This window comes from Rhipicephalus microplus, chromosome X (assembly GCF_043290135.1).
Source record: "Rhipicephalus microplus isolate Deutch F79 chromosome X, USDA_Rmic, whole genome shotgun sequence".
NCBI classification, from domain to species: domain Eukaryota; kingdom Metazoa; phylum Arthropoda; class Arachnida; order Ixodida; family Ixodidae; genus Rhipicephalus; species Rhipicephalus microplus.
In genome coordinates this window covers 164,105,782-164,118,071 of record NC_134710.1, presented here as the reverse complement: position 1 = coordinate 164,118,071, position 12,290 = coordinate 164,105,782, and the positions used below count along the sequence as shown (strand labels likewise).

At 43.1% G+C, this 12,290-nt stretch overlaps 2 protein-coding genes across 4 annotated transcripts in view; one reads left to right on the top strand and one right to left on the bottom strand.

The window, feature by feature from the left end:
* LOC119176925 (alcohol dehydrogenase [acceptor]) overlaps nt 1–12,290 on the top strand; it is an 84,720-nt gene that overhangs the window by 66,344 nt on the left and 6,086 nt on the right. For all 3 annotated transcript variants that reach the window (XM_075878120.1, XM_075878119.1, XM_075878122.1), the window contains 2 exons: nt 2,062–2,245; nt 3,363–3,591. In XM_075878120.1, coding sequence (XP_075734235.1) covers nt 2,062–2,245; nt 3,363–3,591 — 413 coding nt within the window. The remainder of the gene's footprint in view (nt 1–2,061; nt 2,246–3,362; nt 3,592–12,290) is intronic.
* Galphao (G protein alpha o subunit) overlaps nt 4,986–12,290 on the bottom strand; it is a 133,992-nt gene continuing 126,687 nt past the window's right edge. The window contains exon 8 of the mRNA XM_037428504.2: nt 4,986–5,238. Within this exon, the coding sequence (XP_037284401.1) occupies nt 5,189–5,238 (50 nt within the window). The 3' untranslated portion in view covers nt 4,986–5,188. The remainder of the gene's footprint in view (nt 5,239–12,290) is intronic.

The following is a 12,290-nucleotide window of genomic DNA, read 5'->3' as shown; positions in this document are numbered from 1 at the left end:
CAATACATACATATACATATCCGTGAATGACGATGGCGGTGGCGGCGACGGCAAAAAACCAGCTGAGATGGTCCATATAATTGCTATTGCAATAAATTGGACCATAAAAGAATAGTTCATTGCGAAATGAGCCCTAGAAGTCACCGGCTATAAGCTCTGCTGGCTGCAGTAGACGGCCATTTTGCGCTGGTGTGTGAAGTCATGTGCCCCACGGAGTGAATCTGTCGTCTTCTAAGTTTCAGCCACTGCAAGTCAGCCATTTTTAATGCCAAGCTGAAGAAAGCTGAGATAGCTCTATTGTACGCGCATCTGACCACACACATTCACAAAAGAAAGAAACTGTTGGTCCGAATACAGACGCTTGCAAAGCAAGTGGCTCATTACATCCAGGCTTGCGAGTTGTCAGGTGTTGTCAGACTCTCGGGCCACTCATGTGTTCATAAGATTATTCTTCATGGATCTAGTGATCGACTAAATGGAATGAAATTTCGCCATTTTTCGCGAACAGCCAAGGAATAACCTTCATATACAGATTATACGCCAAAAAGATGGCCCCTTTAAATAGGGAGTGAATGAACCCATCACCTAATATGACATTGAAGATATTTGTGTCACTATTTCGAGCGTGATGGTAGCAAGCTTTGAAGCACGCAGTTACGCTATATTGGTGGGGACAAACAGCTCGCCTAGTTTTGTGCCACTGAAACTCGGGGCGCATAAAGGTTAAGGATTGCCGTGCATGCATTTTTCATCTGACACAGGGATATCGACATGGGAGGTTTCAGGGATATCGACATGGGAGGTTTCACGTCCCTAAACAACCATATGATTATGAGAGACGCCGTTGAGGAGGACTCCAGAAATTTCGGCACCTTGGGGTTCTTTAACGTGCACCCAAATCTGAGCACACGGGCCTACATCATTTTCGCCTCCATTGAAAATGCAGCTGCCGCAGCCGGTAATTGATCCTGTGACCTGCGGGTTAGAATACAAGTAATTTAGCCACTAGACCACAACGGCGGGGCATCACCCAACACGGTGGTCTAGTGGTTATGATGCTCAAGGGCTGACCTTGCAGGTCGTGAGATCGAATAACGGCCAAGGCGGCCGCCTTTCAATAGGAGCAAAATGCTAGGCGCTCGTGTACTTAGATTTAGGAGCACGTTCGGCACGTCAAATAATCATGATGTCGAGAGTCCTCTGCTATGGCGTCTCTCATAATCACATCTTCGGTTTGGTCAATAAGCCACATCGATAATTATCCATGCACTCATCTGGTAAAACACTAAGCACACGTCTACGCTGAGAGGCTGCCACATTGGTGCTGCACTTCAGCTGCCACACTAGTGTGACAATAATTAACGTTATCTTAATAATAGCAATCTTGCTGATTAACAGTATGCTCTTTTAATAAAACTTTTAATTGCGTAGTGACTCGCGTATTTACAAAATACGCCAGCCACTATGCCAGCGTGATTAGGTTATAGATCTGTCAAAACGAACTTTCGTGACAAGGTGCGTTTGTTGCAAACGAACCGGAGGTACTCCAAACCGCGCCGCTTAGGTGATAGCGTGGCGTTCCATTCTTTCCGCTGAAGGCATCATCAATTTCACGTTACTTGTGAAGCGACGATGCAAGCACACTGAAACACACAGACGACGAGCGAGAATCTTCGTTGTATAAGCGGCCTTCTGCATGCGTACTCTTTCAGTGAAGTGGATCAGGAACTTTCCATGAGATAAAACGTTCTACTGATTCTAAGAAGTATATCGCTTTCTCACAAATACAGCCACACACATACACACACGTACTCAAATCAAACCTTCAGTAATAATCGAACGTCACTCGCAAGTGGTAATCCAGATCAAGGTCAGAAACGGTGCTTTTCCCCTGTAGTTTGCACATGCACTAATTGCAAGTCTAACATATAGGCGGCGACTGGATCTCAGAGATAGTTTCTTTCTAAGACAGAACCTTATTTATGTGGTTTTGGGGATCATATTTTTCTAGTTTTTATCTGACGAGAAATTGGTTATGATATTAGCATTTATTTTTTACAGGATATGAACGCTTTGTTTCCAGACATTGGAAAAAACGACAAAGAAGGATTTTTGCTGCTGGCTGCCTGCCTTCATCCAAAATCCAAGGGTAGCGTTACTTTGAAAACAGGCAACGCTCTTGACGCTCTACTGATTGACCCGCAGTATTTCAATGATCCCCAAGACATTCAATGCGTGACCAATGGTATGACTTCGCAGTTTTTTGAAACTCGAGTTCAGTTCCTTTCAGTAATGCTTCAAATAAATTTGTCGCACGAGTTTTTAAAATTTATCTGACTCTTCCAAGAAACTTAATTCTTGAACTTGCTTAAAGTACAACATATCTTGCAAATCAGCAATCACCACCACTGTTAACACGTGGACGCAGACCTATCGTTTCTCTTTTCAGTTCGAGAAAAACAATGTTTGGTTTTGCTTTAATTGTTTTGATTGGTTAAAGCTTCTTTGAACCTGTTCCGTAGAATTTGCAGCGACAGCTTCGATGGTTGTTAGCCAAAAATGAGTGCTGTCCGTACGCGAAAAAGTCGACACCGATATAAATATGATTTTAAAAATGCCCAATTCGAGTGGTGATTGAACAGAGTTTTGAGTGGCAACTAAGTGTTCTACCACATGGCCATGGCAGTGCTTTAAACTGTTTTGGGAAAATGCTATATATTAGGAAAGTTATCTAGCGCCGGAAGTCTCCTTAACAATTGTAAGATTGCATGCTAAAAGCGTGGAGTTTCACTATTGGCGTCAAAGCATGTATATTTGGCCACTCTAATGGGCCGTTTAAATGCCTACCCATGACAAAGCACGTAGACACGATTAATAGTCATTACCAGCAACAGCATCAACAAAGCGGGCCCATGCACATGTGCCCGTGTTGCTCTACGAATGTGGGCTGAGTGCTTGCCAATCAACTGGCAAAAGGAAGAATTATGGCATAGTGGTTACTTCGCAAATATACTTGTAGTAGTCATTGTAGTATAGTTTGAAAGGGCTCATGTTAAGCACACCGACGTTTCTTTCTTTGCAGAACAGTCAGAGTCTTCATCGAGACTCAAGGCTGGGTTAGTGATCTAAGGAGCTATACTCACGGGGCCCGATTATGCTAACGCGTTTTACGCTTGAGGGCAGAACTCGAAACTCCCCCAAATTTTTGTAACGTAAATCTCAATCATCAATCAACTTCTCGACATGAGACTTAAAGCCCGGCCTGTCAACGTCAACTGCGTTGCGCCTTTTCAGTGCAGTGGCATCGATAACACATATTATTTCGCTTTGTTGGTGAACTTTAGTATATTTGCTCTTCACAGCAATGAAAACAGCACTGTCGCTTGTGTCGGACAAGGCCACGTCTCACCTGGGAGCGTCGGCACACTTACCTAAACTCCAGTACTGCCGTCATTTCGAGGCATCCGCTGAGAACGACGATTTTCTGGAGTGCTGGGCTCGAATGGCAGCCAGTTCGCTCCACCATCCAGTGGGAACGGTCGCCATGGGTGAAGCGTCGGACCCGTCCGCGGTGGTCGATGGACATTTCAGGTATCACCGGCTTTTTTTTTTAATGTAAATCAAACGATTTTGCCGTATGAATTATCGCGATCACTTATATCGTCTCTTGATGCATGTATTCTTTCAGTGTTTGTAGGCTTAAGCCTTACTTTAACTTGTGTGTCATGCTGAGCCTTTATGTTGCATATACGAGAAATGTACAGGCTGTACTATCAACAGCAAAAGTTCGCGAAACGTTTGATCCACAACAAATGCAAATTTCTGTGCATAATACTTGTAATGGGTGACTGTATAGGTCGGAATTCCAAGTGCAGTATGGAACATTTATTTTTAAATTACATTCCCGGCCGAATCGAAAATTTACCTTTATCGAACATTTCGCGTCCCGAAAACTTTTACTGCTGATAGTACGTCTTATATTGTTATTTTGATCACGGTGTTTGTCATGTTATGTTGAGCTATTTATATCCTATGTCTTCCACCCTCCCGAGAACCAAGGAGCATAGCCGATGCCTTAGTTCTGTGTCATTATCTCCTCAAATTATGCCAATGTATAATAAATTATTTAAAAAATGATTCCAAAACGCCCCCTATAGATTTTCCATTTTTTGTTCGCCTTTGAGCCTGCAGAAATTACAGACACTTCTCTGAGGGTGGTGAGTCATTGGCTAGCTTTATTCAAGGGAATTTAAAGAGTGCTGTCACGTTAATATCAGGATGATCATCAAGCTGGAGTACCCTCTCATTGCTAGAGCACTCTTTCTAGTGTAGAGGATCATCAGCAAGCCGCAGCCCCAAAAGAAAAAAAAACAGTGATGACGTCGCACCGGAATGCCAAAACCAGTCACGCAGGAAGACATGAATTTTTTGAAGGCTCCCATGCTAGCCCATATTGTTATTTTTAGGTAGAGTACCACTACATCACATGTTAAAGGAAAGCCTAAAGCTGGGGGTTTTCATACTGGTTTCTCCGCCAGAACGTCCTGAATACGAAGCGATACTATTGAAACTGGCACTTCTGCATACCGGCACCTATGTTGTGGCGCTATATTGTTCTCACAATATGAATAGAACTAAAGTGCAGCAAGAGAAGTGGTCTGATTTCACCGTAAAGTTGAACCCCTCATAACTAAAGTCCTCAGTAATATTCTCGCAGTAACGAAAGCGTTTGGCGCCCCGGCAAACGTCCATAGAGTTCAATGCAATTGTTCCTTCTCGACAGCCAAAACAAATTTCACAGAAGCGCTCCCGCACTCATAAAAAATTCAAGTAGTGATCGACAACATTGTTTTCAGCCCTTGAACTAGTTGACAACTCAAAAGTTGGAAAATTGCAGCACTGCTCATTCGGCAAGTTGGTCACATACGTTTCCGCCAAGAAGTATCGGTGCTTTTACATTCGGACGATGATGATAGCAACAGGAGTTTTTGCTTGTTTTTTATTTCGCCGAAAACAGTTTTTTTGCTAACACCTCTATTAGCATCTACGTTAAAACGTTTCAAGTGAGGATACTCGAAAAAGTGACGTCCTACCGACAGATATTTTGTAGACTGCCTCACCAGATTGCGTGTCGGTGTTTCCTAACTTCTTGCTGACGGGCGTGCCTCCGTGTTCGCGCCGAGATCTCTCACGCTTTGCTTCCATGGAGTGCTGTTCGGCGTTTTGGAAAGACGGTGCCTGCGATTGAAAAACCTAAATTTCAGATGCCTAACGACAACTCTAAGATCGTCCCTGAAGCAGTAAAAGGCACAAAAATGGTGGATATTGCAGAGTAATTTGGCATACCGTAATTGATGTGCATACTTTCTATTTTCGCGACATCGAAATTCTCGCAAGAGCGAACACGAGCGGGGAGTTCAACTGTATTTATTGTGATATGCAGTAGAAAGAAAGTGAAGGCAGAAGGAAGAAGAAGCGTGTAACTTATTACGAGCGCGATGTGTTTCTACGTGATAGCGAAAGAGCTCGTTTCGCGGAAATTATTTTGTCGGCGTCGTTTACTGTGTGCAAAAAATCAACGTTCTCTGAAAGTGAAACAACGAGAACGATTTAGTTGAAATAAATACTAAAACCTCGCTACAAAAAGGAATCGATTGATATGTGGCGTTTAACGTCCCAAAACCACCATTTGGTTATGAAAGAGGCCGTAGTTGAGGGCTCCAAAAATTCCAACCACCTGGGGTTCTTTAACGTGCACCCCAATCGAAGGGCATGAGCCCACAGCATTTTCGAATCCATTGAAAACGCAGCTGTCTCAGCCGGGATACGAGAACGAATTCGAACCCAGGTCGTCAGCGTGGTAATCAAGCTTTCCGCCACAGAAGCACACCATTGTTTGAAACTGATCTGAAAAAAAAAGAACTCTGTATTGACGTCTTGTAGTGAGAGAAGTCTGTTTAACGCATGCAATATTGCGTCGCAGAAGCGTTGAATCACACCAGGCGTGAAGTTGTGCTAACTGCGCCGAAAATTGGGTGCTTTCTTCAATGCCTGGTCATTACAAAGCACTCAGGCATATTTAATCACCGTCATCAGCAAACGCATGAACAAGGGGAGCAGGGTCACGTGTTGCCTTACAGAGGCGTGAGAGGGACCTTCGCTGATTCACCAAAAAAGAATTATAACGTAGTGGGCACTTAGCAAGTGCACTTGCATGCTCATTCTAGGATAGTTTGAAACGGCCAATGTTACACACACAGCCATTCGTTTCTTCGAGGCAAGGTTGAGGAATCCAGCGAGAACTAACGCTAAGCTAGCAAAAGAAAAGGCGGTGTGCATAAAACCTGATTATGCTATCGCGTTCTACACTTGAGCTTAAGCGCTCCCCAAGCTATTTTTCATGCTGCCCGAGCAATGGTAGAGACCAAAAGAGACGATTAATTTCGTTGAGATATATCACACGGTATAACTGTGTTTTAAGCTCACGGAGAAACATGAAAGAACACAGGACAATCGTTTCTTCATGCGCTGAAAACAAAGTTATACCACGCACATTCAACTAGCCCAACCTTTGCTTCTGTTGCTATATCACACAACTGACAGCTTCCATGTCGCTCATCTCACCAGACGAACTCTTTGCGTGTATTGAAGGGGCGAAACTACAAGCGCGAGAAAAAGTAGTAATAAATATTCATCTTGAGCTATAAGTAGAGAAGGGCAGTATTAGAATACAAGAGTATCTTGATAGTACCTTAGAGATAATCTTGGGTATCTGCATTCTTTTTTGCTATCAAAATCTTTTTTTAATTTTTTCTCAATCATTAGCGTTTATTTTTTAACTTCTTATACATGACGGAAATACGTCCCTTAATACTTGGTGCATACCAGCATAAAACGTTTATGTGTTTATTAAAAATAAACAATCTGAAGGCGGCCCTAATACTTCGCGCATGGTGGGGACAGTCGCATGTCGGCATTCGTGTGCCGTGGACTGTTCCGTGCGTGAACTTAGTGTTTTCGCGCACTTTCTAAGTGCAGGTTGCGTAGAATCAATCCCGTCAATGATTTGTTTTCTATGATTTTCCTAACTATTGAAAATTGACTATTACGTTAAGTAGAGTTGTGCTTGATATCAAGTTCAGACAACATAACTCTTCAGTTGGAGCAGAAACAGCCCCGCCGTGGTAGTCTAGCGGCTAAGGTAGTCGACTGCTGACCCTCAGGTCGCTGGATTAAATGCCGGCTACGGCGACTGCATTTTTGATGGAGGTCAAAGTGTTATGAGTCCGTGTGCTCAGATTTTTGATGCACGTTGAAGAACCCCAAGTGGTCGAAATTTCCGGAGTCCTCCACTATGGCCACTCTCATAATCATATGATCGTTTTTGGGACGTTAAACCCCACTTATCAATGAATCAGAAACATCTGTTTCTTATTTTTAAAAGACATTTCATGTACAATCGGAGAAACGGAAGGTAGTGCTTAGCCGGATATGCTTGAAAGAGAAGCAAGAGCGCCATTCAGTGCGGTGCGCCACAAAAAAAGACACGCCTCTAAGATGCTTCATTCTTTGCGGCCTTGCTGTAGCCAAAAGGTGTCCCGACAAGCCCGTGCCCCCCTCCCCCACCCCGAAACGTTCTTCGCCACGGAATACACAGCGAAAATAACCATTTTAAAGGCTGCCCCCCCCCTCCAAAAAAAATTTCTGCCTACGCCCCTCCTTTGCAGCGACAATCACCGCTAAGCGATCAGGTTTGAGCATTTTAAAGAAACACATCACACTTGTTTTTTTCAATGAGAAAAGCTGGTGATGGGTTCTTCAAAAACAAAATTGGCTAGTTTGGTAATGACTTTCCCTTTACTATTTGTGGCACTGTTAATTCACTTACTCGCATGAATATTGGCTATGAATCAGTATAGCACTGATTTTCCCTTTATAAGGTAGAATTCGCCCGCAAAAAAGACTAACATGCACACGGATAATTTCAAGCTTGACTTACTACCTACTCATCTTCAGCATTTCCGTGAGACTTACGCGGATTCAAGCTTATAATCGAGACTACTCACATGTATTTTGAAGCACTATCGAGCATACGCCATTGGAATGTTTATCGATCTGCGGCGTGAATTATGTAAGAGAGTACTTTGGTCCAAGGAAGTTCTTGATAAGTATGTCTTACCTTGCCATCTCTTACAAGAAAATTATCCTAACTGTTTGGCAACCACTCATAACTCGTATTCCGAGGTACAATATCAAAAGGTGCCAAGAGGAGCACCGGTTACGTGAGATAGTGGTGTTAAAAAGCATTGACCCTGTGGTCAAAAAATTTGGGGACCCTTAATCCTCGCTTTTAGAGTTTGAAGGCGATATCGATGTTCTCTTTTAGTGTCTACGCGAAATACTTAATGTATGGAATCTTTTTGAACTTAATATGCACCAACTAAGTTGTCTCAAGGGTGCAGTAGCGCATGTGACTTTGGTAGTAGGTGACTGGCTTCAAACTATCAAGTCATAATTATTCCATGTTCTTACGCACAATGGCAATGCGCGCTTGTCCCACGCATTATTATGGGAGTATTTCATGTTGTATTCAGAAACATGTACACAGAACGCGTGTGTTTGTGAAGCATGAAAGTTACTTTCACTGCATTTCCAAGCAGCTGAACTTATTCTCCCTCTATTCACTAGCGGAGGCATGGCTGTGTGGTAGAACACGCACTTGCCACGCAAACGACCGGGTTCAATTTCCGCTCAGACCCGAAATTTTCTATTAACTTTATTTGCATCCTTCCAAATTTTTCTGTGAAGCAAAATGATGATTTTGCGCTCACGACCAACGAACGAGACACCAAAGTTTCTGCGGAACGAGCTCTTTAACGCTATAACGTTAAAAGCTAATTCTAAACTAATGGACGCATGAATCGACTCACTCACTGCAGATGAAGGTGCGAATCTGAGCCCGGGTGAGTAACATTTTGGCGACTTTGAGTCTGAGTGAGTCCCAGTGAAGAATATTTTCGTGAGTGTGAAGCCGAGTGATTCCGGCCCAGGAAAAATTTGGGTAAGCCTGAGTGCGGGTGAGCCCTACGCGCAATATGTATTTCATGAGTGAGCCTGAGAGAGCTTCACAATTTTCGCCAACTTATGTCGCTTGTAGAACACTATGGAAGCTTCTTCCTCTCGTGGAACAAAGGATCACTCTAGGGTGAATGAAATAAAGACCATAAGTAGCAAGCTTTCTCTTTCAAGTATTTTATTATATCAGGTCTGACCTTTATATCAGTAACCGTACAGCAACTACATCTAGATTCATGCGGAGATGTCTTAATTCTGTGATCTCAGCGAAAGTGCAAAAGCCACCAGGTAACGAATAGTGGAAGTGTATGCTGTAGCGTGGCATCAGAAAAATTTTCGTCGTCTGGGAATGTTCACAAAACTCTTAAGCACATGGGTGTTCTTGCCATTTCACCGTGTAGACAATCTGGCCGGTAGTCGACCGCGCGTCCTGAAGTTGATCCCAGCAGCTCGACTGCTTATTTTCTAAGCTATAGTATACATCGTTGTACAAAAACATTATTCAGAAATGAGGCACTTTCAGAAAACCAAGAAAAGGTAGCGCACTAGAGGACAGGTGGTTTACCCAGTTTTGAAGTTATTTCAGATTATTTTCGTTTAGTGTGCAAGAAAATGGGGGGGGGGGGGGTGTGATTACAGCTGGCTAAAACTAAATGCACATAGTTTTCCCCAATGTGACGCTTTTTGGAGTATTTTTGTCAGCTTCATCTACTTAGTTAACTCACCAACATTAATTATGCAATTTGCATAAGAGTTACTTTATGTTGAAGTGTGCTTCCTGCTTCGTAGAGAGGATTCAGAATCGACTGATCTTTTTATTTCTCTTTTTGCAACATACTAACGTAGTGTGGTGATGTTCGTTTCGATGTTTAAAGAACGCCTGCGCAATGTGACATAAAACCAGGCGACTGCGTTCATGCGCTATTTAATTGCAGAGCTCTAGCTGAATCATGCTTCAAACGAAAGAGCAGTGCGCGCAGACCACCGAGAATTGAGCGGACTCGTCTCTGTGCATCGGTTTCACAGTGCGTCAGCACATTGCAGTGCGGCACAAGGAAGGTGCTGATGCAAGCGGCACGGTGGCTTGTAGTCTTTGATAAGCGAATGCCACGTGCCCAGTTCCTTCACTGAATAATTATTCGGGTCTTGCATTCTGAAACCACGATTTGATTACGAGGTCTGTCGTTGCGGAGTCACTGCGGAAATTGTGACCATTATGTGTTCTTTAACGTGCACTGATATGTAAATGCACAGGAGTCTAGCATTTCACCTCCCTCGACATGCGGCGGCCCCGATGCGATCCGGTCATAGATAAATATGCTATATAAAGAGTGGCCACTCAAGACTTTTCGCAGCCGAGCAAGAAAGGGTGTGACCAACTGCTAAATGACGTATCCATGATCATTTTTACTACTTCGTGAAGACATGTAATAGCCACCTCGGAAGGACAATAAAAACTCAACTTTGGAATCAAACGTTTTGAAAAGAAGAAATTTTAATGAGTTGGGAAGTTTTCGATTGCTGCTCTACATCGTCTCCAGCTGAGGACGTTTAAAGCTTTACTAAAAAAAAAACAGTGAAGCCTGACTAAGAAGTGTTGTCTTTCTGCATGTGCTTTGCACGAAGTGTGCACATTCATGTGATTTAGATGTACTTTACCTGTATTCCCTTTCTGGAAGCATGGATGTGTAGCCTAGTCGTAAAGACACTCACTTTCGGAGATTGGGGATACCATTTGAAATCTCAGCATTGAAAAAAAAAATTTGTTATTTTATTTATTCTGAAGATATTATCAGATCTGACCAGCCACTCGTGGCGCTGAAAGCAGTGCAGTAGCTCGGCCGCAGGGCCCTGCGGCCGCTCTTCATTTAGGCATGTCTTTATGTCCGCTCTTCATGTAAGTATGTTTCTCAATGAGCCCGCGACTCTCCAGTCAGCAGTCAAACGCCGCGAATAATAGACCACCATGGTGGTTGCTTCATTCATTTTTAGCACGGCGGTCAACACCGCATTGCGATAGCGAGCTCACGTGCTTTTATTTCATATTTCAAAAGTTATTTTAAAACCCAAAAAAGAAACAGTCACTATAAAGTGTGCAAGTGGAAGCAAAAAGCTCGACTGGCCGTTTAGGATTACCCTTTGCAACGTAATGAAACATACCTAGCCTTAAAAAGACATTACGATTTTTAAAAATTTACCTAACTAAGTGTCAAGTTCATTGCAACAAACATATTGAAAAGCGCTACTGGTAACACATCATATGGTGGGAGTTTTACTTAGCTGCGATGAACCACTTTTGAAATTGCCTTGTTTCAATTTAGGTGATACCCTCTGTATGTCATAGATTCGAAAATAAAGTTTAGCCACTTGGGCCTGTATTATCAAAAATTAATTTGCTGTGATTACTTAAAAGAGGAAATAGATACCATCCACTTGTGAGGTTATACATGTTGTGAAGGCGACAGGGCCATAACAGGCAGCTCTTAGATATTAAAAAAAATTTACCCATAACATCGACCTCCTTTTTTTTTGTCATCATAAAGGACTGACAAGTCATATTTGACGTGAACTTACTATTTCACTGGTGTATTTTTCTGTAATTCTGACGGATATCATTCAACCTAGCTGAAGGAATGGGAAAATCTCGAATAAATATAAGCGAACAAAATATATCTTTGACGTATACACAACACACTCGTTTCAGCAGATACCTTTTAATCTCTTGCTAATAAAATTATACAGCAGGCTAAGCTGTCATTTGGAATATATGTCTGCCTAAAATGTTGAAGTTTGCTATAAGATCTCTTGTGAGCAGCCGGCCTTCCTGAAAGACTATAATCAGAGTGGTTTTCCTGTCTCTGTCTGTCTGCCTGTCTATCTGTCTGCATGTGTGATGCGCGCGCGCGCGCGCGCGTGTGTGTGTGTGTGTGTGTGTGTGTGTGTGTGTGTGTGTGTGTGCGTGCGTATGTGTGCGTGTGCGTGCGTATGTGTGCGTGTGCGTGCGTATGTGTGCGTGTGCGTGTGCGTGTGCCTGTGTGTGTGTGTGTGTGTGTGTGTGTGTGTGTGTGTGTGTGTGTGTGTGTGTGTGTGTGTGTGTGTGTGTGTGTGTGTGTGTGTGTGTGTGTGTGTGTGTGTGTGTGTGTGCAGAAACAAAGAGCGTCTGTGGGCACGCGCGTCCATTTTTTTTTTCGTAACACGAGAGTGTTTTATGCTGG